This window comes from Hylaeus anthracinus, unplaced genomic scaffold (genome assembly GCF_026225885.1).
Source record: "Hylaeus anthracinus isolate JK02 unplaced genomic scaffold, UHH_iyHylAnth1.0_haploid 11978, whole genome shotgun sequence".
In the NCBI taxonomy this organism is placed as follows: domain Eukaryota; kingdom Metazoa; phylum Arthropoda; class Insecta; order Hymenoptera; family Colletidae; genus Hylaeus; species Hylaeus anthracinus.
In genome coordinates, this window is record NW_026534326.1 from 3,322,018 (window position 1) to 3,349,442 (window position 27,425).

Below are 27,425 nucleotides of genomic sequence, written 5' to 3' on the forward strand. Positions count from 1 at the left end.
AAATTGCTTCCATTTGTTGATGGTACCATCAGTCTGTAAAAAGTTAATCGAAATCGGTGCCTTTTGATTCAGTAATTTTCGTAGACCGCGGGGCCTTTTAAAACGCAGGGCCGGCCCTGGTATCGCCTAATGGAACGGGCGCACTCACACCGACGCGCGTGGTGCGTGTCGGTGAGGTCCACGGACTCAAAGGCAATCGTAGTTGATCGGAGTACACAGACCGACGCGGACGGTTGCGTACAACAGTGTTTTCCATACGTCACTGTGAGTCGGTATAGTTGATTTACGAAAGGTTCTCGTTCCGTCACCTGTTCACCTTCGAGGCTCCAAAGTGGACGCAGAAGTATCGAGGCCGTCGCGGAAGACGGTGAATTTTTAGTCGGTCCCTTGGTCATTCGCAGGAATGGCGCCAGCAATCAGTAAATTCGCGACGAGGCGTACGTTAGCTGGTGTCTGTGCACTGTCCGCGTTGATATGGATCCTGAAAAGAAGGGGCAAAAAGCAGGTCGCCAAGAACAGGTAAATCACGCGTACACAGCACTGCTCAAAAGCTTTAGGCCACCAAGTTTACCTTACAATCTATGTTTATCAATATCATTCGATTATATTCAATTATATTCTTTTTCTAATAGAATAACAGGGTACAGTATGGAGTATTTATCTCTCTGTGCGAAGAACAATATTTTAAAATGAAGACAGGAATGAAGACATTTCGATAGGTGGATGTCGAAACAATTTTTTAAATATTTGTTTAAAGATTCTGTTGTACATTAGCAGACTTATACTTTTGCATGTTATATAGATTTAACTATATATCAATTCTCACTGCGTATAATATGGAATATTTATCTCTCTATGGGAAGAACACAGTGTTTCAGAATCAAGAGATCATTTCAATAGGAGAATGTCGAAGCAATTTTTGTATATACACTAACATGCTACATGTATATATAACAGAACCGTGAGAAATTATTTCAAAGTGAGCAGAATGTTAAAAGTTAGAAGTTCAGTCTGATTTAAATATTATCGAACATTGGGAAACCTTATCTGAGACCATTTGGATGTATCTCGTGTCAAAAATAAGTCCAAAAATGTAGATGGACATTCCCAGTTATTAACACTCTAATTAAGAAGGTAAAAGGATTACTGAATATTAAACTCTCATTTGAATCTATATTATTTTTATTATCACCAACAACGGGTGGCCTAAGACTTTTGCATGGTATGTACACAATCCTTAGGGAATTACAATATCGTATACTAATTTGTCTATTTGTTCTAGGGACGCCTGGCTCGTCCATGACATTCAGTATGTTATCAAAGAGGTACGAACAAATAGCTTTCCTCGAATGAATAATCATAGTATAATATATATAATCATAGTATCATATGTAATAATCATAATCGCTAACTGTGTGACTCTTAATAATTAGCAAAAGCCGAAAACTCCAAAGGCTTACGTTAACAAGATGTTCTTCAAACAACTGCGTCAACTGCTCGGAATTGGCATACCTTCTATCATATCCGCTGAATTTGGATTCGTTGTTCTCGTCGCTGTATCGCTGGTGGCAAGATCTCTCTGTGATCTTTGGATGATAAATATAAGTACTTTGATAGAATCGTATGTAATATTCTTGGATTATTGTAATACTCTTGTAAAATTGCAATTGCCTCGACGAAACGTTACCTGTGATATTTTCATTGCAGCTCGATCGTTAATATGGATACGCCGTTATTTAAAAAGCGTTTGATTAAGTTTATGGCTGCGTTGCCTGTGGTAAGTGGATGTCTTTGATGAAAAATCAGGCTACAGTTGCTTTCATAAGCTGCTAATAAAATTTTTTCGTTCAGGCTGCCACGCAGCTATATTTTCTTACCAATTGGAAGAAATTATTGATATGATCTTCCATGATTATATTTATTTAGATATCTATTGTGAACAACGTACTGAAATATGGTATATACGAAATGAAGTTGAGGTTGCGTACAAATATCACTCGAGAATTACTGGATCAGTATCTTAAGTAAGTTTCATTCATTATATGTATAAAGTGACGTGTAGACTGCGGATCTTTATGCAAAATAAAATCTTCGCGAACGTGCCTACAAGAATTGAACTTATATAGGAATTTATTTTATTCTGCAAATGTTGTTACGTCAACTTTACTTTCAATCTTTTTTATATTCTTGCATTAAGTTTGCATTTTAAAGGTTCTTGCACGTTCAAATTTCCTATAAATGCATAAAGATTCGCAATCTAGTGATGTGTATTATGTATTACATTTTACTTAGAGACAAATCGAACTGCATTTAATATTCTAAACTGTTGCAGGGGTTTTACGTACTACAAGATGAGCAATTTAGACAGCCGAATAGCGAATCCAGATCAGCTTTTAACCACCGACGTCGATAAATTTTGCGACAGTTGTACGGATCTCTACAGCAACGTTGCGAAACCTTTGCTAGATATCGTTATCTACGTTTACAGGCTCACAGCGAATCTCGGTGGTCAGGTGCGTGAAACAAACCTAATTACACTTTTTATTCTTGTATGTCTATCCGTATTGTCTAACGTACCTCCTGTATTACAGACACCAGTATTTATGCTTTCGTACCTTGTCTTTGCTGGTGCCCTACTAACGCATTTCCGTAAGCCTATTGGTCCCATGACTGTAAAAGAACAACGGCTCGAGGGCGAATATCGTCATATCAACTCACGTTTAATTACCAATTCCGAGGAAATTGCATTTTATCAAGGGAATAATAGAGAAAAGTTAACTTTATTGACTAGCTTCTACATACTGGTAAACCGCCGCATGAAGCATTTCTCAAGTACATGAGATTTCTCAGCTACATGTACATAGTATATTAACGACATGTAAATATTTTCCGTAGGTAACGCACCTCCGTAAGTCCTTGGAATTCAAAACTCTCATAGGAGTGGTTGACAATTTCATTGGAAAATGTAAGATTTTCTTCACTATATTATATACGATATACTCACTTATTAACCCTTTGTACTCGAGAAGTTAGTCACCAAAAAGTTGAATGCAGTAAAGCAACAATGATAATTATTTAAGTTTAATTTCTTTGGAACTCGAAGCATCAATAAAATGATTACTCTTAAATGATTAAGAGGTTAGTCACCAAAAAGTTGAATGCAGTAAATCAATAATGATAATTATTTAAGTTTAATTTCTTTGGAACTCGAAGCATCAATAAAATGATTGTCCGATGAGGTAAAGGTGACCTGACTTTCGAATCTCAAATTAGTTTGAACGACAAGTTCAGTAAAAAAGGCCTCGAGTGCAAAGGGTTTGCTATAACAACGACTGCTGCTATAACTAATCAGTAATTTTATTGCAGATATGGCAACGATAGTGGGTTTCTATGCAGTAAGCATACCATTCTTTCAAAAGAATCATCGTATCCTATCTGGAACCCCTGATCATCGGTTCAAGAGTTATTACACGTATGGTAGAATGTTGGTAAAACTGGCAGAAGCTATAGGTAGATTAGTCTTAGCTGGTAGAGAAATGACACGGCTGGCAGGGTTCACAGCTCGAGTTATGGAGCTGAAGGTCGTCCTTGACGACCTGAACTCCGGCAAATACACGAGGACAATGATTTCCGACTTTAAAGACGAGCCGATAGGAAGCCCGGGTGAGGGAAAGATCGTGAACAAAGATAACGTTATATGCTTTGATCGGGTGCCACTGATAACGCCCAACGGGGATATTCTTATCAAAGAATTATCGTTCGAAGTGAAATCTGGAATGAACGTATTGGTATGCGGGCCGAACGGCTGCGGGAAGAGTTCCCTTTTCAGAATTCTCGGGGAAGTAAGTCGAAACCTTTTCTCTGAAGATACTTTCATTACACTAGTTTACAGCCAAAATGTACATTCAATGCCACAATGTTTTTTGTATTTTGGCTTGCTAAACTCGAAAATCGCAAGAAAAAAATTTTCTATGGGTAGGTTTTTTTATATGAATTTTTGAATCTTTTTTCGATTTTTTTCTGAGGTACGTTCACATTTTAGGCCATATATCGAGTTAGAAACGTCCGATTTGGTCGCACAAGACGCTATTTTAAAGGTAATCGAATTTCCAACAATTGTTTTTTATATTATTTTCCAATCGGTTCAATAGTTCAAGTGTTACGAGCCAATATATATGAGAAACTTTGATCTTTTCGGCTAAAATAGAACACGAATATTTCTTCCATCGCCATGGAAAAATATAAATTGTCAAATTATGTCCAGTTTCTTATTGTCTACATATAGATCGCACTTTTACGAAGAAAACAAGCTTTTGTTAAAGAAAATCTATGGATAAATACCGGAGTTAGGAACGATTGAGTAAAGGTACAAAAATTCCAATTTTACTCCGTTTTTGTATTTTTCTTTGATTTATATAGGAAACGTTCATTTCATTCATTTCGACTAGAAATACGATTAGAAATAATTTTGGTCTTTCCTTTGTCTTCTGCTCTTCTTTGGGATTGTTTCTCTGGTGAGGAACCAAATGTAGTCTCCCAACATTCTTTCATCCCAATATCCTTGATAGCGCTGCTCAATAGTTTTTATATCATGGTGAAACCTTTCGACGTGTTCGTCACTTACATCGCCAAGATTCTCCGGGGAAAAAATCCAAGTGAGAATGTAAAAAATGAATTTTGAGCGACATATTTACGCCTGGTGAAATTAAAATTGAAATTAAATGTACAAATTTTTCCATTTTGTCAAATCAAATAGAATAACAATATGTATTCGATACCCATTTTTGCATAATTTATTAGCAAATCTTCAACAACTTCCTTATAATTCATGCTCTGCCGAACCGAACAGAAGCCCTAAACTATTGAGCAGCGACGGATGTTGGGATGAAAGAATGTTGGGAGACTACATTTGGTTGCTCATCAGAGAAACGAATCCAACGAATAACAGAAGACAAAGTAAAGACAGAAATTAATAAAATAAATGTTTCCTACATGAATAGGAAAAAAATACAAAAACAGAGTAAAATTGGAATTTTTGTACCTTTACTCAATTGTATTTATCCATATTCCGGTATTTATCCATAGATTTTCTTTAACAAAAGCTTGTTTTCTTTGTAAAAGTGCGATCTATATGTAGACAATAAGAAACTGGACATAATTTGACAATTTATATTTTTCCATGGCGATGGAAGAAATATTCGTGTTCTATTTTAGCCGAAAAGATCAAAGTTTCTCATATATATTGGCTCGTAACACTTGAACTCTTGAACCGATTGGAAAATAATATAAAAAACAATTGTTGGAAATTCGATTACCTTTAAAATAGCGTCTTGTGCGACCAAATCGGACGTTTCTAACTCGATATATGGCCTAAAATGTGAACGTACCTCAGAAAAAAATCGAAAAAAGATTCAAAAATTCATATAAAAAAAACCTATCTATAGAAAAAAATTTTCTTATGATTTTCGAGTTTAGTAGGCCAAAATACATAAGAAAAAAATTGTGGCATTGAATCTATCAGGCTGTCCCAAAAGTTTTTTTTGCTTTATTAATAAGTAATACATTCACAATATTTTATGTTTTATGTAACATTACTGAATTGTGCACGATTCATTTTCCTCCATTACTGTTACAGCATCGATATGAATGAAATTAGATTCTCTATTTATATAAACACTGCCACGCAAAATAATCGAGCGCAACACCCGAAAGAAACTCTCAGGACAACCTAATACATTTCTTTTTATTTTATTTTGTAAACTAGTGTTACTTTTCATAATTACAGTGGGTGTAGAAAGTATTCGTACACTGATCAATTTTCAAAAAAACTATGTAAATTTGTAATTTATTAACTTATTTTTTATGAACAATGACATTCTACATATTCAAGGAAATCTGTAGAATAGATGGATTACAAAAAGAAATAGCTATTTATGTAAGTTTCTAAAATAACAAGAAAAAAACAATGAATTAATAGAAATGTTGAAGCAACAAGTATTCGCACAACTGTTTGATTTTTAAAACTTCATTAAAAAGAAAAGGATATATATATTATATTATAAGTATATAATACTTCCTTCGTAGGGATTTCCTTTTGATTTTACATTTATTGCAAGTCTTCGAAGCATTAAATTGACTAAATTATTAGTTATTCGAAGTGGTATCTTCTTCAATTTCTCTATAAGAACTTTTTTTAAAAGTACTTTACTGGAAATTTGATGTTTTCTAATTCGTACGGAGCAATAAACTAATATGTTTACATTAAAAAACTCTACTGTAAATGGTTCGTCATAAGAATCGTACAAATACTTATTGCTTCTATACATTTACCCACTTTTCCCATTTTTTTGTTAATTTCACAAATTATATTAACTAGTAAATGTTGTTTGGACTATATCCATCTTACAGATTTCTGAGAATATGTAAAATATCATTGATTATAAAAAAAGAAGTTAAGAAACTACAATTTAACACAAAAGCTTTTTGGGAAATTGATCGGTGTACGAATACTTTCTACACTCACTGTTTGTGAACAAATTACTAACTCGTGAATACTTGGAACAGCTGTGGCCAGTCTGGAGAGGAACGGTGACGAAACCGCCGCGTGGAAAATTATTTTACATTCCACAACGTCCCTACATGACGTTGGGTACCCTGAGGGATCAAGTGATCTATCCTCACACAAAGGCGGAGATGGTGAGGCGCGGACAAATGACGGACGACGATTTGAAGAAACTGCTGGACTTGGTTCAGCTGGGTCACCTTCTCGAAAGAGAGAACACCACGAATTCCGGAGGAGCTTGGGATGTCGTGGCAGACTGGATAGACGTCCTGTCGGGTGGCGAAAAGCAACGCATAGCTGTAATACTTTGCTTTCTCTAGATATAATACACGATGTACCGTGCACACTATAACATGGCTTTATTTTTACACAGATGGCTCGGTTGTTCTATCACAAGCCTCAATTTGCGATTCTGGACGAATGCACGAGCGCCGTAAGCGTGGACGTTGAAGACTCCATGTACTCTTATTGTAGGCAGGCGAATATTACTTTGTTTACGGTTTCGCATCGTCGATCCCTTTGGAAACACCACGAGGTACAGCAGAGTCTTTATTTCTTATTTTAGAATGTAAAGTATCCTACACCGTCTAATTTTTCTTTTACCATTTCTGGCGACCAGTACTACCTGCAAATGGACGGAAGGGGAGGATTTGAATTCAAGCCGATCGAGGCCGACACCGAAGAATTTGGCTCGTGAATTTTGATGTCCCTTGCGTTTGATGATGCTTGCCGAAATGCAAGGGACGGTCACGTCGTATTCCAATAAATCTAAAGTAATTGAATGTCGATTCGCTGCGTCGTGTACGACGTCGCACATGCAGTGTACAGCACTATGTATGTATTATATGTATTGTTGTTAAAATTGCACAAAATTTCCGAGTATTGTGTATATTAATATTTTAAAGATAGCGCATAATAACTGTATATTTTGATAACGATATTTTTTTATAAAGAAACATGAAAGCCGTGAAACCGTTACCAGTACACTGCGATATAGGCCTTAACGTGATATGTTTCCACGAGTATACTTAACACGTTGATCGCCACGTCACCTATATGTGGGTGACAGTGCTTTTCACTGAAGAACTAAAAATATTAATTGTAAAAGTTAAGCTTCACAGGAAATGAACTTAAGTGAAATTCGTGTATTTTGATGAAGTTACAAAAATAAATACCACGATGGATGTTAGATTGTGTAGTCTCCAATAGTTTCAATAATATTTAATTCTAGCAGAAATTTTCAAGAGTATTTCTATGGCAGTCAACGTGTTAAACGTTAACGTGTCGATACATGTTCTTCCAGTACGGGAGTGGGGCGAGTAGAGGAGTATCATTTTTTTGAGGGATTGTAAGATTAAGCTGGCGTTCGACTAAAGCAACGTATTTTTGATACTTGATGATTTTTTCATTCTACGATCTGTAGGTAGTGAACGTTAAACATATTCTCGTTCGTTACGATATTCAAACGTGCATATATTAATATATAAATATATATATACATATATATACATATATATATATGTCGAAACATTCAGACGCGAAGGAAGTACATGAATACGAAATGTGTATACGAAAGGAAGTAGTCGAAATCATTTTTCTACTTTAAGAATATAATTGTGATTCGTTATGTGTAGATCACATTGAATAGGCATTGCCAGAACAATATATTCGATTGCTGGTCAATAAAAATGCGCAATAAAATTAAAACACCCACGTGAAATGTTCATCCGACACTCGATGTTACGTTATTTTCAGGTATTGAATTCATCTTGAAGTCGCATTCGACTTCAACTGTATAGAAATAGTGTTGGCTTGGTAAATTTTATCAAGTTTATATTAATTTATTTTCAATATCTCAATTAAAGTAATATTGATCACGTGTATAATTTAGGATTTTTGAATTATTTTGTTACAGGAGTAATTTTTTGTTGCTTCGTGAGGGGAAATTATTAGTGCTTTTGAAGTGTAAGATGTAATCAATTTAAAGAATAATGTAATCGAATGGGGGTTTAAGAACTGAATAGAGACGTAGCGGTCTGGGTTAGGTCTGAGTTAGGTCTGCTTTTATTAACATTATTATTAATAGTGCTTTTGAAGTGTAAGATATAATCAATGTAAAGAATAATGTAATCGAATAGGGGTTTAAGAACTGAATAGAAACATAGTGGTCTGGCTTAGGTCTGAGTTAGGTCTGCAGGTTAAAGAGTAATAATAATACAATCAAATGGCAGTTCTATAACTACATACAAACATAGCGGTCTGAGTTAGGTCTAGGTTAGGTTTAAATGTTAAAGGGTAACAGTAATACAATCAAATAATGGTTGTACCATGTAATACAAACATAGAGGTCAATATCTTAAAGAATAATAATAGTATAATTAAATAAGAATGTGACCACGTGATACAAGCATAGAGGTCTACATTGTACAGAGTAACAGTAATACAATCAAATTGCAGTTTCAAACTTAAATACAAACATAGAGGACAATATTTTAAAGAATAATAATAATATAATTAAGTAAAAATATGACCACGTGATACAAGCATAAAAGTCTACATTTTATAGTAATAATAATACAATCAAATAATGGTTTCACTATTATGGTACTATCACATAATACAAACATAGAGATCTACATTTCAAAGCCTACATAACAATCCTACAATCAAATGCTTCAAGCACATAATAAACCCAGAGATTATCCAAAGATACCAACTTCTCCATTATCAGATACGCATAAATCCCATCCAATCCTCCACCCAAAATTAATTCCCTTAATCTCCATCTACAAAATCATCATTCAAACATCTCCGCCTAATTCTCCGCCATTTTCGCATCCAAAACGCGCGCGCGTTGCGCCCGCTACAAGTAATGGCGCCTCGCCTTCGGTCCGCCATGTTGGTTGACCGTTGATCGGCCGGGTTCTGGGAACCTAGCAGAAGTCCGGGGCTATCGGCTATTCAGTTGCTGGGACGCGAGTCGCAGGGATCGAGTGGCCGAGGCTCGTGTGCGTAGTGCGTGCGAGGCAGATAAGAATAAAGAAGGTTGCAAGAAGAAGAAAAAGAAGAATAAAGGAGGTAGACTCATCGACGTACGTGTGGATCGGGGGCGTGAAGTGGCAAGAAGAAATAGTGTGTGCTAGTAAATTGTTAGAATAATATTCGCGATATTAGCGAGAAATATTCTCGATATCGGCGAGAAATAGTCGAAAGAATCTATTGAAACTCGAGGAATCGGGAGAAAAAGAATTGCTCGTCCACAATCCGCAATCGAACAACTCCCCTCCCCTCCCTTACTCCCCTCCCGTACTCCCCGCTCTGTCCCTTTCTCCACCTTTTCACCGTGTCCGTTTCTCTCTCTCTCTCTCTATCTCTCTCCTAGTGTCTCTCCTCGTGGCGTGCGCATTCCCGAAGACACCGCGATCGGTCCTTGCTCGCTACTGCGCTCGTGGAACGCGAGGAGCGCGTCTCGGTACAGCCAGGACGCCGGGAAGCACAGGTGCAAGTGCGGGTGCGGGTGCGTGGCAGTTTCATACATCGTGTAGTATAAAGGACGTGTACAGTCCGTGATAGACGCGAGCTGGAACAAAGTAGGTGCGCGAAGTCGTCCGACACGGTTGGAAAGGTGTCGTTGGCGGTTGCCGTGGCAGAATGGACGGTAGCGCAGGGCCGCCGTCGGACGTGACGACGGCAATGGGAAGTGAAAACGACGAAGGATCGAAGGTGCGACGAGACATCGAGGATACGACCGCCTCTTCCGCGGCTGGTTCGAGTGCGGCTACGTACGCTACGTCGCAGCAGGAGTATCGCGCTCAGGGCTCGATAAGGGCCGGCTCCGCATCTCCGCTCCCTGCGGCCTCGTCTTCGTCGTTGTCCTCTTCCTCCTCCTCCTCCGCCTCGTCCTCCTCCTCTTTCGCCTCGTCGTCGCCGCCGCAGCCGGGGTGTGGCTGCGTCGCCGCCGCTGTCCTCGAGCCCGACGAAATTACCATCAGCATCACACCGACCACCGGTGGACAGTTCGATCTCACTATTGATCGCACCGACACCGTCGAGAACCTTAAGAAAAGCCTCTCCAAGAGGCTCAAGGTCGCCAAGGAACGCATTTGTTTACTGCATCGCGATAGGTTCGTATTATCCATCGAAATAATTGTATCTAGAGACGAATTGATTTCGAGTTAGAATCAGGAGACTCTTTTCGTTTAAACGTAGCGTGTATCGTTTAACTTTATCGCAGCGAACGTGGTCGCGAGCGGTGCGCCGCGTACCGCTCTGAGGAATCTTGAAAAAGAATAACGCTCAGCTGATGTACTCGTACGCGATGATCATCCTTCGGATCTCTGGTTATAAGAGATCCTTTTTATAACAGTATATGTATATGTACGCGACGCAGGTGATGCGTTCGATCTTTCCCATCGAAATTTCAGTTGTTCGTTTCTCTCTCCGTGGGAGGAGAGAGAGAGAAGAAAAAAGAAAGACGGCAGGTTAGTTGCCGTGCACGGCGTTGAGGTTCGAGAGAGAGAGAGAGAGAAAAGAGCGGCGATGCGACGCGAGAAAAGGAGAGAGTGGGCATAATATTCGTAGGCGTCGTGGGGGCCGATCCTCCTTCGCATGAGATATATATATATATATATAGCGCGATGTACAGGGTGTCCTAAAAATGTTGTACCACCTTGAAAGGGGTGGTTCAGGAGGTGATTTCAAACTTTTTCCTCCCGAACCACCCCTTTCAAGGTGTTATAACATTTTTGCGACACCCTGTATATACAGGGTGGAGGTGATTTGAAACAACTTTTTCCTTAGCGAAAATGTTGTCCGAGGTTTTATTAAGTAGATATTAACGGAAATCCCCGGACCAATCAGAGCGCTCCATCAACATTCTCGGATTGGACAATGTTTTTCCGTTAATATCTCCTCAACGAAACCAGGGACAACATTTTCGCCAAGGAAAAAGTTGTTTCAAATCACCTCCCAAATCACCCTTTTGAAGGACTTCTAATATTTTTGGGACACCCTGTATGTACAGAGTGGAGGTGATTTCAAACAACTTTTTCCTTAGCGAAAATATTGTCCGAGGTTTCGTTAAGAAGATATTAAGCGAAAACCCCGGACCAATCAGAGCGTTCCATCGGCAATCTCGCGCGCTGATTGGTCAATGTTTTTCCGTTAATATCTCCTCAACGAAGCCTGGGACAACATTTTCGCCAAGGAAAAAGTTGTTTGAATACACCTCCCGAACCACCCCTTTCAAGGACCTCCACCATTTTTGGGACATCCTGTATAGCGGAGAGGAAGGTTGGCATACCATAGACTCGGGAGTAGGAGGTGGCGGAGGTGGTGTAGTAGGTAGAATATCTCGGGAATCGCGTTCTCGTAAAGTGGAACAATGACAGCGTGATGTAGAAGGAGGAAGAGAAACAGTTGAACGGAAAAGACGACGGCGACGGGGCCGGCTATTCCCGTACGCAACACATCGCTGGAATTTTCTCTCTCTTCATCCCTCCTCCTTTCGCCGTCCCTCTCGCTGTCTCTCTCCCGCCCTCTCCTTTTCTCATTTGATTCTCCTCGCTCGCGAATTTCCGGATGATAACCTCGCGTAAAGATTAACCTTTTCGACGAGGGACGATTTTCTATGGAAATTCTAAGGGGTCGGGACGTCGGCAGGAACGCGGTCGTAAACATAAGCGCCCCGCGCACGCGAACGACATTTTCAAATTCGTCGAATGAATTTTTTAAGGACATCTTGTAGGGAATGGCGACACATCGGTTTTAAGAATGCAGGTCTCTGAATAATGAACATTTTGGATCGAAACTTTTTTCATATATGTAGTGAGTTTTTCTCTAAATTGAAATCCAAATTTTTTATAAATAAAAGGAAAATCTTGTTAAGAATTCGCTGGAGGGTAACACAAAATTGCCCGTAAAATTTATTTTTCACTTCCTCGGTCGAAATGAAGTATATTTTGTTAAATAACATGTGGGCGTAACTTTTGTTGTTTACGAGAAAAAAATTCCGAACGAATAGAAGAAAAATGGTTCGAAAAATAAAAAGTGATCCTTTGAAAAAATGTTTTAAACAAAAGTTGTAGATATCGATGAGATATGAAATTGTTATCAAATATTAAAAGGTACCGATTTTGATTAACTTTTTACAGAGTTGATGATACTATTAACAAATGGAAGCAATTTTTGCTGAAATGCAAGACATTTTTTTATATATTTATATTTTTTTAAATATACAAGGTGTCCCAAAAATATTAGAAGTCCTTGAAAAGGGTGATTTGAGAGGTGATTTGAAACAACTTTTTCCTTTGCGAAAATGTTGTACGAGGCTTCGTTGAGGAGATATTAACGAAAAACACTGACCAATCAGAGCGCGAGTATGTCGGTGGAGAGCTCGCGGTAGCGTATGAGCGCGGGCACCTAGCGCGTAGCCACGCCTACTGCTGGCGCTCCACTGGCATACTCGCGCTCTGATTGGTCAGTGTTTTCCGTTACTATCTCTTCAACGAAGCCTCGAACAACATTTTCGCTAAGGACAAAGTTGTTTCAAATCACCTTCCGAACCACAGGCCCTGCAAAATTTTTGAACCCGGCCCCGCAAAAGGTCACGCCGGCTCTGCGTGCTACCATTCGTGTGTCATCGCGATTCTCATACCTGTCTGTTAGTCATCCTCGTTGCACGTAGAAGGAGTGACTTTTTCTCGCCGATGGCCATCCGTCGGGGACACGTTGAATCTCGAGTACGTCTCGTAAGATAGAGGTCATCGGTTATTACTAATAAATTCTTAACAAAGTTTACGGTCCAAATTCGGATTACTCGCGTCATCGTGCACCAGAACGGATCGAAGCTGCGTTTTATTTATCGACGCTTCGATGTATCAAAATAATTCGAGTTTATCGACCGCGGAATTTCGATCGGTCCTCCGAACGTCGTTTTACAATTGAGAAATATCTCGCGGATAATCGACGATTTCGCGCGGCTAACCGAGAACGAGGGTTCGAAGCAAACAAGGGGCCGCGATATAGTGGCTTGACCTCAGGAACGATAGCAAGGAGAGAACAATATTTATAGTACCGCAGACAAGAATGTCCCTGTCCTATCTTACGTTATGTATTTATATTTGCCTCGTTTTAGACGTCGCTTATTCTTAGAACGTTCGCGTGGCCATGCTTTTCTCTCTTTCTCATTCATATCGGTCCCCGACGCCTAAAATATACGCGGCACGGCTTTCGATTTTTCCAAAGTTTCAAATGTCACGGTCTAGCCGATTGCTACGCCCCTTTCACGTTTTACGGGACACGCAACGAGTGACTGCTATGTCCAAACAAAACGTTTTGTTTTCGTCGATCCGTCGCAGTGCGATAAGCTTCCCAGAAACAAATCCTTCTGACGAATCTACAACTTTAACCTTACGACTGTACAACTTCACCGCAGGGTCTACAGGGCCGTATTAACGACGTCGAGGGGCCTCGGGCAAATCGGTACAATAAATCATTCGTTAAAATTTTTAGATATTGCAGACAGGTTCGTAAGAGGCACGACGTTAATTTTTTTGAATTTCTCATTGCCTAGGATTCTATTTGTAAACTATATTCAGGGCTGTATTAAGAACGTTGTGGACCCTTGGAGAAATGAGTACACATTTGGTTTTTCATTAAAATTTCATTTTGACAGACGGGGTCGTAGACAGGGCTGTACGAGCACGCTGGGTAGTTATTTGGGGCGCCACAAACCAAGAGGCACCACGCTAATTTTTTTTTTCATTTGTCATTGCTTGCTTGGAATCTTCTTTTATTTTAGTCTAGATTATATAAAGAAAATAAATTTAACAAAAGGCCTAGCGCATTTATTTGCTCAGAGGGTCAGGATGTAGTTAATACTGCCCTGATAGTAGGATCAATTTTAGCGACAAATACGTCAAATTTAACTTTTCATAAATTAGCACAGGACTCTTCAATATGCGAAATAAATAGGCTTGTCATGAAAATTTTAGGGCATAGTTGAAAATCACTCGTGAATTTCAAGTTTGGTTCGAGATTATTATCACGAGTCAGACTCGTGATTTTCAAAATTGGACTAAGATTGTCATCACGAGCCAGACTTGTGATTTTCAAGTTTGGTTCGAGATTATTATCACGAGTCGGACTCGTGAGAATACTGCAAGAGGTTAAAGACACTATTTTCAATTGCACGCAAAAATACAGTGTGTCCCAAAAATGTTGGAGGCCTTTGAAAAAGGTGGTTCGCTTCGTTACGATTTACGTAATTGTCAATAGTTTATCTCTCGAAAGCATGGCCATGCAGATTCGTAATTACTCGAAAATGATAACCGAAAATTGCAAGGATGTAACAGGGATCGAGATTAATTAATTAAAATTATGTGTTTGAAACAATTTTTTCCTTAGCGAAAATGTTGTTAGAGGCTTTGTTGAGAAGATATTAACGGAAAACCCCGGATCAATCAAAGCGCGAGCGTGCCGGGGGACCGTCCGCGGTAGGCGTGGCCTACGCGCTAGGCGACTGCCCTCCGCCGGCATACGCACGGTCTGATTGGTCCGGGGTTTTCCATTCTTATCTCCTCAACGAAGCCTCGAAAAATATTTTCGCTAAGGAAAAAGTTGTTTCAAATCACCTCCCGAATCACCTCCTTCAATGTGTTACAACATTTTTGGAACACCCTGCATACACAGGGTAGAGGTGATTTGAAACAACTTTTTCCTTAGCGAAAATGTTGTCCGAGGCTTCGTTCAGGAGATATTAACAGAAAACCCCGACCAATCAGAGCGCTCCAACGGTATACTCGTGCTCTGATTGGTCCGGAGATTTCCGTTAATATCTCCTCAACGAAGCTTCGTACAACATTTTCGCAAAGGAAAAAGTTGTTTCAAATCACCTCCCGAACCAGCCCTTTCAATGACTTGCAACATTTTTGGGATATCCTGTATATCACGTAATACCAAATCCAGTAATACGTGCAACAATTGTATGTAATCTATATATTCTATATATACAAACCGTACACAAAAGTTGGAAAACCATCATTGAACCACCATTGACTACTCGTGGTAAATTTAGTATTAATATCATCTAGTGTGTCGTCATCATAGCGTCATTAATGTCTATTCGTCATCATTCATCATTTTCTATAATACAAGGTCTTATACATCAAATATTGACTACTTTACATGAAAATATTTACGTGCATGAGTACAAAAATATAACTGCTACCCTAAATCCTTCTTTATTCTTAAGATCACAAAAGAGCTTCAAATCCTGGATCGTTTCTCCATCGCTTTTTAGTAACAAACACCACCAAAGTATTTCTCCCTATGGAAGTGAAATTCCCGGAGAGGAAGTTGCACAACAACTTCCGCGTTATGCTAAGTCAATATCAATTTCTCGTGTGCCATTCGCGGCATGATAGGATGTCGACTGTCGCGATACCGTGGCTTATCGTATTGCCTAATCTCTCGGATTGTGTCGTTATCGTTCCTTTTTCTTTTTGTCTCTGTGATCACGATGACGTACAATCGGTACAATGTCATCGAGTTGTCCTCGGATCGCTTCGTTACGATTTACGTAATTGTCAATAGTTTATCTCTCAAAAGCATGGCCATGCAGATTCGTAATTACTCGAAAATGATAACCGAAAATTGCAAGGATGTAACAGGGATCGAGATTAATTAATTAAAATTATGTGTTTGGGGTTTTTGTCCAGGCTTTCCTAAGTAAGATGGCCGCGTCATGTTTTGCACGATAAAAGACGAACCGTCTTCAATCATTGTTACTCTATAATAATTTTAGTAATCGTTAGTCTATAATATAATTTCTCTGAATATTTTCATTCCGTCGAAGAATGATCGCGCGAACGCGTGGAACTCTTAGAATTACGTTATCAACTAATAATTTTGCAATTGATGTTCCAGGCAATTGCGAGAGGGAACGCTGGAGGAAAATCGTTTACAAGATGGCAGTCGTCTCACGTTGTTACCGAGCGTAGAAACTGGCTTGCTGGTAAGTCGTATTTTTTACGAGAAAGGGCTCGATTTCCTTTTACAGGAGTCAATACTTAGCCAGAAATTCGATTCTTTCGTGTTACTACGCCTTAGAATCACAATTTTAAGGAGAATCCTAAAATATCACGAGTTGATTTCCTTGAAACTATTTTATTTTCAATGGATGAAGAGTTATCGGTCGATAACCGTTATCGGGTCGGGTTACCGACCGGTAAATGTGATTAAACGTAATAATTTTCGTTTTTACAACGTGTAATAATTACCTTACCTATTGGAAATGTTCTCAAATTAATATTTATGATTTCATGATTTGTTGCAAAAATTCAATTTTAGGGAAAAGGGTCTTTTAAGTTTTCAATTTTTATCTATGAAACTAGACGTCGTATGAATAAACCGTAAATATAAAAAAAGTTGCATTTTGTCATTCTCTATAAGGAGATATTTTTTTTAAATTCGATCGTTCGAGTGTTGTTTTTTTTTTCTTTAAGACAACAAGGACAGAAACAACATCTTATAACCTTTCAATTTTTATTTTCGAAACTAAACATCCTATGAATAAACTGTAAATAGAAAAAAGTTTCTTTTTATCATCCTCTATAACGTGATATTTTTCTCAAATTCATCAAAATAAGTATTTGAAAATTAACGATGATTTCATTTTTACTATTGCAAGTGTAATTGAATTCAGAGAAAAAAGATCTTCCAAGTCTTGAATTTTTATCTCTGAAACTAAATGTCCTATAAACAAACTGTAAATACAGAAAAGTTTCGTCTTAACATTCCCTATAATGTGGTATTTTTCTCAAATAAGTAATTGTCAACTAACAATGCATTCACTGAAAATATAATGGAATTCAGAGAAAAAAGATCTTCCAAGTTTTGAATTTTTATCTCACAAACTAAACGTCCTATAAAGAAATTGTAAATACAAAAAAGTTTCGTCTTAACATTCCTTATAAGGTGGTATTTTTTTCTAATCCGTCAAATAAGTAATTGTCAACTAATGATACTTTCAGTTTCACCATTGCAAATGTAATAGGATTCAGGAGCAAAAGGTCTTCTAAGTTTTGAATTTTTATTGTGAAAACTAAACGTCCTATGAACAAACTGTAAATACAGAAAAGTTTCGTCTTTTCATCCCCTATAAGGAGGTATTTTTTTTAAATTCACACCAGCAAAAATCGTCCCGCAGTCGATAGCCCTCTCGGTCGGTAATACGTCAAGGCGTGTTTATTTCGTCGTATCTGCGATCGCAGGCCAGATATCGCGTCGTGGCTCGTCTCGAAAACCGTTCGTCGTCGCGGAGGATGTGCTCGCAAACAGGAATTCTCCCAAGAGTAGCAGAAAACGTACGCGATCGGGACAAACGCCGTTAACTCTGCCCGTTCGTGTATCATCGGGTCACTTGGTTTCTCGGTCATCATCGTATCGTGCTTTATTTTCCGGTGCTATTGCGTGTCGCGTATTCTTTTTCTGACGATCGCTGGACGTCGCCAACAGTAACGAGCGTAATTCCGTCGTACGTCTTAGTTCACGATTTCGTCGTTTACTGTCCAATGAAACGGTACTCGTGCACTGGTGAACTCTTCTCGATACCTCGCACCAGAAAGAGGAACGTGCGTTAACACTTTCAGTGCCGGACATACGAGTCTAAAATGTTGTTCTTGTACACGGAGTCGGTTGCACAATTTGCGGGGACCCTCGTTCAAAAGGCGCTGGAAACAAATGGCGTTGATGGTTGTTAATCTGCATAATTTTTAAAAATGTGTTGTTCTCTTAATAATGAATGTTTCGAATTGAAAATTTTTTTCCTTTGAGATCTCGTCGAACTCTATAAAAAAGATATAGAAAGTTTTTCTCTAAAGTAAAAATCTAATTTTTTTAAAATAGAAGAAGCATTTTTTTGAAGACTTTCCAAGGGGACCCCTGCCAATTTTAGTAAAAATCTAAAATTGTCTATAAAAATTATTTTTCACTTCTTCGGCCAAAATGAAGTATGTTTCGTTAAATAACACGTAGGCGTAACTTTTATTGTTTACGAGAAAAAAATTCCGATAGAAAAGAAGAAAAATTGTTTGAAAAAAAAGTGATCCTTTGAAAAAATGTTTTAAACAAAAGTTGTGCATGTCGATGAGATATGAAATTGTTGTCAAATACATTTTGTCGAGAAACGAATATTTCTCGAGATATTTCTGTAGAACGTTAACACCTTTCACTATCGAATTTTTTTCTCGTAAATAATAGGAGTCACGAATAAATCCGTAAATATAAAAAAATTTCGTCTTGTCATTCCCTACAAGAAGACATTTTTTAAAAATTAATTTGGCGAATTTAAAAATTCCACTCCAGTTGTGCGGGGCGCTCGAACTGCGATCGCGTCCCTGTCAGCGAGCAAGCCCCTTCGAATTTTCACGTTTCCAAAAATCGTTCCTCGGTGATAACGCCTATGAAAAGTCACGTCACCCATAAACGGGTGACGTGGCGATGAACGTGTTAAAGGATATAACTCCGCGGTTATCCGATTTGAATCGATAAAAATAAAGCTCGCCATGGTGCACGCGCATAAGTACAAAGGATACGGTCCTCTCTCCCTCGCCCCTCTCTTTCTCTTTCGTCGGAACAGAGTCTAGGCAGTGCTGGAGGCTCTGGCAACAGCGCATCTCGGGTCCTTATCGCGACCGAGCTCGTTCGCATGGCTGTCAAGGGGACCGCCCGTTCGAGTCTCGGTCACCCGCAGTCAATTTTAAAGTGTGCTCATGTGTAGGTATATGTAGCGAGGCTCCGGCCACGATCACCGCTAACCGGATATATACAAGGTGTCCCAAAAATGTTGTAACACCTTGAAAGAGGTAGTTCGGGAGGTGATTTGAAACAACTTTTTCCTTAGCGAAAATGTTGTCCGAGGCTTTGTTAAAGAGATATTAACGGAAAACTCCGGACCAATCAGAGCACGAGTATACCGTCGGAGCGCTCTGATTGGTCGGAGTTTTCTGTTAATATCTCCTCAACGGAGCCTCGGACAACATTTTCGCTAAGGAAAAAGTTGTTTCAAATCACCTCCCGAATCACCCCTTTCAAGGTGTTGCAACATTTTTGAGACACCCTGTATATACGTATTCTTTCGTGGGTGGTTACGGGGAAACGGGGCGAGACCTACGCCAGTTTCGCACGGCACAGTTGATCGGCCCGATCGCTTCTCTCCGCCTCCCAATCGACACGCATCTCGAGTTCCTTTGGCTCTTTCGTGTTTCCTTTGTATCGTATACCTTCTACGCGGTTATTCAATATAACAGAATGCAGGCATTTCCGATGAATGGAATAAATGGAATTTTATGGATTGCATTTCCCGGTAGTTCGAGCTAGGTCCAAAAAGAAAAATTATACCACGTGGACGAACAGGGTATCTCGTATATAAGAGGTACGAGAAAGTCCTAGGGAATTTTTTAGAATCATCGTATCTGATTTTCTGGTTCTCTAAGTCTAGTACTCTCTACTCTCCTATAGTTCATCCTCCTTCACAAATTATGAAGCACCCTGTATATACACTGTTCGCAGTCGAACAGATGATCGCCAAAGTGAATTACCCCTGGGTCTAGAGATCTCTAGGTACCCGCAGATTCACCGCAAAACGAACGCGCCTGTAAATCGAATTACCGAATATACGATGACCGTCAGTGCGAAGGAAGTCCGTTAGGTGTACCGGGGGGTTGCCCTAGCTGCGCCGTCGAGGGTCTGAGCCGCGGTTCCGCGAGGTTTCCTCTCTTCTGCAGGTCTTCTCAGTTTCCATCTCTCGACGTAGCCTCATCGATTGCAACCTCATCTTGCCAGCTGGATGAACGGACGGACGCGAAACGAAAAAACCGTTATCGGTATTCAGCGTTTCGTCGAAGAAACGGATAGAGACGGGAGAGGCTCTTTCGAGTCTCGCGAACGATTTTTCTATAGTCCGTAATCGCTTTAGAGAGGACGCGGTATCGGTAGGATAGGTACAAAGGAGGATGATATATTGGGTTTTTAATCCAATCCGCTAGTCGAGCTTTTCAGCTGCGGCTGAAGATTCTTTTTTACGAGGAGTGGGAGAACTATGCTTTGTCGTCTATGATAACTTTGTACTATATTTATGGGTGCGTTATCATTTGTGATAGATAGACGATTAGGGAAATATTTTTAATAAATTGCAGCCTTACAGGCAATTTGTAACAGAGAACCCTAACGCGCTCATGGAGCAGATGCTGAGCTGCTAAGTGAGCGGTTGCGATCTTTCAGATGTGCAACGATTGTATAGGGATTTCATTATTGTTAACCTCTTGCACTATTTTCACTAGTCTGACTAGTGATGAAAAGTTTAGGGCAAATTTGAAAATCACGAGCCAGACTCGTGATGAAAGTTTTAGGGCAAACTTGAAAATTACGAGTCACGCACGTGAAGAGAGTTTTAAGCCAAATTTGAAAATCACGAATCAGACTCGTGATGAGAGTTGTAGGGCAAATTTGAAAATCATGAGACTCACTCGTGATGAAAATTTTTGGCCAAATTTGCAAATAACGAGTCTGACTCGTGATGAAAATTTTTGGCCAAATTTGAAAATCACGAGTATGGCTCGTGATGAAAATCTTGAACCAAAGTTGACAATCACGAGTCTGGCTCGTGATGAAAATCTTGAACCAAACTTGAAAATCACGAGTCTGCCTCGTGATGAAAATTTTTGGCCAAATTTGAAAATCACGAGTATGGCTCGTGATGAAAATCTTGAACCAAAGTTGACAATCACGAGTCTGGCTCGTGATGAAAATTTTAGGCCAAATTTGAAAATCACGAGTATGGCTCGTGATGACAATCTTGAACCAAACATGAAAATCACGAGTCACGCACGTGATGAAGATTTTAGTTCAAATTTGAAAATCACGAATCTGGCTACATCGATTCTAACCATCGTAAATTCATTTCAGGCGCAACGTCCAGAGCAGAGCGTGATGCAAGCGCTGGAGAGCTTGAACGACTCCCAGGTGAACGACTTCCTCTCCGGCAAGGCCCCTCTGAACCTCACCATGCGATTAGGCGATCACATGATGCTCATACAGCTGCAACTGTCCACGGTGACGCCAGCCTCGCCGACTGGCAACCAGACAACGGCCAACACGACGGGTCTGACCATCGGTGGGAGCAGCTCGAACGGTTCCAACGTGCCCGCCAGCCACGTCTCGACGTCCCTGCAGAGCAGGCGTTCGACGGTGTTAGCCGCTCGTTCGACGACGAGCGCCTCTACGAAGCTGCAAAACGGCACCGCGGCTGCGCGAACCTCGTCGTTGATAAGCAGCTTGGTGTCGGCGTTGCACGCCGCGGCCAGCTGCAGCACCAGCCTCTCGACAGCCACCACGACGACCAGTCCTATCTGTTCGAGCCGCGCGACGACTGCCTCCTCCGTTTCCTCGACGTCCTACTCGCCCATCAGCCCGCCGCACTCGTCCTTCTGCGCCAGCCAATCGCAGAGCCCACGCACAGGCACCAACCGCTGCCCCGCATCGCCCAACGGTAGCTCCACCACGTGTTCCTCGTGCCGTTTCTACCACCATTACCACCATCTCTACCACATCTACAGCCGCCTTTCCAACCGCCATCACCACCACCATCACCATCACCATCACCATCACCACCACTCTAGGAGCAAATCGTCACCGTCACCCTCGCCCTCGCCCTCGCCCTCACCCTCACCCTCACAGTTACCGAACACCTCGCAGTCGTCGTCAGCAACCCCCGCCGTCGACCACATGCAACACTCTACCTCTGTCAGCCATGGATGCGCGGATTCCACGCCCTACGACATCACGCCGCCAAGGAAAAAGCTCTGCACCGCTCACCACCACGGCCAACCATCAACGAACGCCACTGAGCCCTCCAGGAGTATCGCCATGGACGACACCAGACCCCAGAGCCCTACCTCCACTATGAACGAGCAGAACTCGAAGGCCGCGACCTTAGACACCAGGGCGCTCGCAGAAGCCTCGCGTAACCTGACGCAGAAGCTGAAGCAGCTCTCCTCTGAGGTACTCACCTCGCGGGTCGACCTCGCAGAGGTATACATTATTACCGATGCCAGTTCCCCCTGTGTACCACTATTTCGTATACATGTAAAACAGTGTGGCTGTCCAGGTCCTAAGAGATGATGGTTCAGGTTACCGATACTTAGAATCCGCATAAGAGACTGAATATTATTGCGTATCCTATTTGTGAAGAGAATTGTATTTGTATATTGTATTTGTATATTGTGAGAGACTCGCGGGTTCTCTTAGGTCCTTAAGCGTAGTTTTATAATTGCATGATCCGAGAAGAGTATCGCTATTTTTGAAAGTCTTAGTTCATCGCATCTTTGCGATTATTTGGAAGAGAGTAACGCTGTGTTTGTCAAACTGAAATCTGTGTATTCTTGGGAGACTGAGTTTTAGAGGAACTATTAATTTTAAAGGCGGATTGTTAACGAAAAGAAATCTGGATTAAATGTTAGATTCTATTTAGAGGAACTTTTAGGCTTGTAGACATTTGCGAATCACAGTCAGGCAGTCAATGTAAACGTTTCTTTTATTGCTGTTCGTTAACAGAATTACTTCAGTCTCGAGCAGAGCTGTAATGATTAACTTTGTACTCATTACAATTTGGAATAATTACTTTGGAATTAGAAAGTAGTTGTTTAAGTGATTCTTGATTACTTTGTTTTTAGTAATTATGCAATACTTTACTCATAATTACTGGTAGTAGTTAAGTAATTGCAAGTACCATGCGACGAATGGCAATTATTTAATTACTTGATCAAAGTAATCATTACGTAATGGTAATTACAAGACTGTGGATTTTTATGCATTTATAGGAAGTTTGAAAAACTTATAGGAAGTACAAAAAGCTACAAAATGCATGCGGTGTGCAAGAATATAAAAATAATGAAAGTAAAGTTCACATTATAATATTTTGCATGTTAAGTTCTATTATTGTAGGTACATTAGCAAAGATTTTATTTTGCATACAGATCCACAGTCTAGTAATTAACCCTTTGCACTCGAGGCCTTTTTTTCTGGTATCTGCCAGCAACTCGAGATGTTTCTTAGCATTCTATTGCCATGAATTCTAAGCTATCTAGATTTGAGAATAAGGTCACCTTTACCTCATTAACAATCATTTTATCGACACTTTGAGCTCCAAAGAAATTAAACCTAAAGAAACATTAGGTATTGTAGATTGCTGCGTGGAACCTAACAGTGACTAAAAGTCACCTCTTGAGTGCCAAGTGTCAATAATGTACAGCTCTGTTTTTGAGTAGCGTTGAACAGATCCCAAGAGGGCCTATACAGGTCCACGATTTCTGTATGAAAAACATTGTGCAGTGCATGCAATTATCACAACTACTGCCTAAGAATGCCAGTATTCTTAAATGATATACATCCGACGAATAAATACATAATAATCCTAACTAAGCTTTTTTCAAACACAGGAAAACTCAAGACGCAGGCAAGGTGCAATAATAGAGAGTATGAATCACCACGGAAAAGGCGTGTACTCCGGTACGTTTAGTGGGACCCTGAACCCAGCCCTTCAAGACAGACACGGACGTCCGAAGCGAGACATAAGCACTATCATTCACATTTTGAACGACCTACTGTGCGCCACACCGGCCGCCACGGCGGGTCACTACAGGCATCACCAGAGGCACTCGAGCGGCCGTCAACAGTCTTCGACGTCTCCGTCCCCGGCTGGAACGACAACCACCGAGAATGGCGCATCGACGTCCATCGGTTGCCATGATTCCACCTCACCTGGATACTCCACCGGTACTAGATCGATATATGATCGTGGTAGAACCTCGCTTATTGGGACAGGATGATGGAGTCTTGATAAATAAGTAATTTAGATGAGAGAGGGTAGATTCATGAAGGTATTGGGTTCATACACAGATAGCTGGAGGGTTCTGAGCTCAGTTATAGGAGGGTAGAGGGTGCTAGGTGCTAGTTATTGGGGGGGGGGGGGTAGAGGGTGCTGAGCTCGGATATAGGGGAGCTTAGAGGCCTCTAAATTTGACTGTAGGGGATGTAGAGGCTTCTAAATTTGACTATCGGGGATCTAGAGGCTTCTAAGCTTGGATATAGAGGAGTTAAAGGCTTCTAAATTTGACTATAGGGGATCTAATGGCTTCTAAGTTCGGTTATAGGGAGCTAGATGCTTCAGAGGTTGGCTACAGTGGAGAGATTGGTGAGGGTACTAGAAGGTAGAGGTTAGAAAGTACTAGGACTGAGCTGAGAGAGTACTAGGGTCAGATACAGTGAGCTAGAGGGTCCTGAACTCACCTATAGGGGTCTAGAGAGTAGAGAGTTAGATACAAGGAGCTAGAGAGCACTGAGCTCTGATATAAGTGGGCTAGAGAGTACTAAGCGTAAATACAGAGAGCTAGGGGGTACTGAGCTCTGATATAAGGGGTCTAGAGAGTACTAGGCTCAAATATTGAGAACTAGAAAGTACTGAGCTTAGATGCAGAGAGCTAGGAGGTACTCTGATATAATGGGTCTAGAGGGTACTAGGCGTAGATACATAGAGCTAGAGAGCACTGAGCTCTCATATAAGGGGGCTAGAGGGTACTAGGCTCAGATATAAAGAGCTAGAGAATACTAAGCGTAGATACAGGGAGCTAGAGAGCACTGAGCTCTGATATAAGGGGGCTAGAGCTCGGATATAGGAGAGCTAGAGGCTTCTAAATCTAAATTTAAAATTTTAATGAAAGGCTAGAGGGTACTAGGCTCGGCTACGAGTGGGCTAGAAGGTACTGGACTACAGGACTTGAACCCAACTATATAACGAAATAAAAATCTCCCTGATTGATGAAGTTAATGTAGCAACACTGTAAATAATAATAATTGTGGGAAACGTATAGCTGGCCATTCTCGTAACAGTTTCCACCTGCAGCTCCACATAATACAAATAATACCATACTCTAAATAATACAACCAAACGACTGTACAACTCCAGAAACTGTTAACGTTATATATCCCCATTGCTATCAAGTCCTGCAGACAATTCAGACAAAATCACATCCAAAAGCATCCAGTGACCACTTACGAGTTCTTCTAACCGTGACTGAACATGATCTTATCCATCCAAACGAGGTTCTACTGTAATACTGTAATACTATTGTATATAATAAGTTGTATTGTATATAATAATATATTGTATATAACAAGTTTCTACAACTTTATTCATTTTTTACGCAGAAGAACTGTCGAAGGAGAACGAAGCGACTAAAGGAAAGATGAGACGCCTGCGCCTGGTGATGGAGCAGCGACGCGCCATGAGAAAAGCCAGGGCGGGGGTGACACCTGATCCCGACTCGAACCGTGACCGAAACACGTCGAGCACCGCGAACACGGCGGAACCACAAAACGAACCGGAGCTTCAGCCGTGCAGTCCAGAACCGGTTGTTGCCTGAACGACCGTCGATTCCTGGCGCAGTAGTTTCCTCTGTCGTACACGCAACGAGTCTCGTAAACTATCGCACTGATTTATTCGACAAAGGTGGAACCCTATCCACCTATTCGCCGCGAACGCTATTCAACGTATCCAGGATCTTTGAAAGTAGTCGAGCTCCTGTGTTTTGTTTATATTATACTTTGTTGTTGTGCGAGAGCTACTGCATTGGTTAGCGATTTGTAAGACTGTAGTTACGCACGTGAAACGCTCGAATAATTCATCCAAATGCAGCCTTATAAATATTCGCACTTTCCTTCCCTAAGATATTTGTCTATTTAAGGTATTTGTTAATAAGTTCGATAGGTTTCCAAAGAAATCAACATTTTTCGCTATAAATACAGGCGTGAGGTTTATCAATTAGGTTTGCCCTCGCGAACATATTTGTAATGATTCATTTGGAAACGTCGAATCTATTGTGCAATAACCAGTTTGTAACAACGGTTTGTCACATTAACATGTTGATCGCCAAGTCACTCATATGTGGGTGACAATGCTTTTCACCGAAGAACAAACAAAATTAATTCTGAATGTTAAGTATCGAAGACAATAAATTTGAATGAAATTCATAAACTACAATTCAGTTTTAAAAATAAATACCACAATAAGTGGTTGATTATGTAGCTTTCAATGGTCTGGAAACAAAACTTAATTAATGTAGAAATTTTCAAGAGTGTTAGTCTGGCAATCAACGTGTTAAAGACACATCGAATCTACTATTTAATTCAGACCGGGGCTGACTTGAATCTTTGAAGCGTGTACAGTTCGATATACAATATACAGTCAGTATGTAAGAAGCATTCGTACAGGAATCAATTTAAAATAAAATTAATAAGACAAGAAATAAGAACATAATAAAAATAATAAACTATAATAAACTTCAATTTACGCAAATTCTACTCTAAAAATATTTGATAATTGCACAAGTTCGTGCCCGATTTAAAAATGAAGTCCAATGTGTTAAATTTCAAAGAATATGATTTTATTAATCAATTATGTAGTCGGCAATATTTTCTAATTTTGCACGTGATATGTATAGACGTTGCTATGACAACTCCATTGTTTTTGTTTGGTTGGTTTACGTATATTAATATATATGTATATGTATATGTATATATATGTATGTATATGTATACATGTACATAACCTCCTTTTCGAAGTCTGTTGAAGAATGTGTCTTGGGAGAGAAATGTTTTGTTCTGGGGAGAACATACTGTAACAGACGAAACTATTATCTCGAGGTCATACTTTCCAAATTGTCAAGGTCATCAATGTTTTTCTTTAATAGAACCGGGAATTTTCAATATTGTAATCCTGTAGCTGATCAAAAGACGATTCAAAGAT

General features: G+C 40.1%; 2 protein-coding genes and 1 long non-coding RNA gene across 6 annotated transcripts; 2 read left to right on the forward strand and 1 right to left on the reverse strand.

The window, feature by feature from the left end:
- The first annotated feature begins 189 nt into the window (after window positions 1–189).
- On the forward strand, window positions 190–8,269 carry LOC128896877 (ATP-binding cassette sub-family D member 3). The gene is made up of 12 exons (XM_054160431.1): window positions 190–519; window positions 1,283–1,325; window positions 1,434–1,621; window positions 1,708–1,777; window positions 1,927–2,024; window positions 2,333–2,513; window positions 2,592–2,804; window positions 2,896–2,965; window positions 3,367–3,842; window positions 6,565–6,861; window positions 6,936–7,097; window positions 7,182–8,269. Exons 1-12 carry the CDS (start codon window positions 404–406, stop codon window positions 7,257–7,259), a joined length of 1,992 nt encoding a protein of 663 aa, XP_054016406.1. The 5' UTR covers window positions 190–403; the 3' UTR covers window positions 7,260–8,269.
- Window positions 8,270–9,430: 1,161 nt separating this feature from the next.
- LOC128896874 (midnolin-A-like) lies at window positions 9,431–26,806 on the forward strand. 3 transcript variants are annotated; one of them, XM_054160420.1, is made up of 5 exons: window positions 9,431–10,686; window positions 16,490–16,577; window positions 21,530–22,654; window positions 24,061–24,397; window positions 25,829–26,806. In XM_054160420.1, exons 1-5 carry the CDS (start codon window positions 10,214–10,216, stop codon window positions 26,041–26,043), a joined length of 2,238 nt encoding a protein of 745 aa, XP_054016395.1. In that variant the 5' UTR covers window positions 9,431–10,213; the 3' UTR covers window positions 26,044–26,806. The 3 variants fall into 3 exon arrangements, with proteins under 3 accessions (XP_054016395.1, XP_054016396.1, XP_054016397.1); XM_054160421.1 differs by having other exon boundaries at window positions 25,832–26,806; XM_054160422.1 differs by having other exon boundaries at window positions 21,530–22,624.
- LOC128896914 (uncharacterized) lies at window positions 17,048–21,644 on the reverse strand. Of its 2 annotated transcripts, none has more exons than XR_008462173.1 (2): window positions 21,511–21,644; window positions 17,048–18,294 (listed from the first exon to the last, which is right to left on the reverse strand). It is a non-coding gene; the product is annotated as an uncharacterized LOC128896914 (long non-coding RNA). The 2 variants fall into 2 exon arrangements; XR_008462172.1 differs by lacking the exon at window positions 21,511–21,644 and adding an exon at window positions 20,234–20,804.
- Window positions 26,807–27,425: the final 619 nt, after the last annotated feature.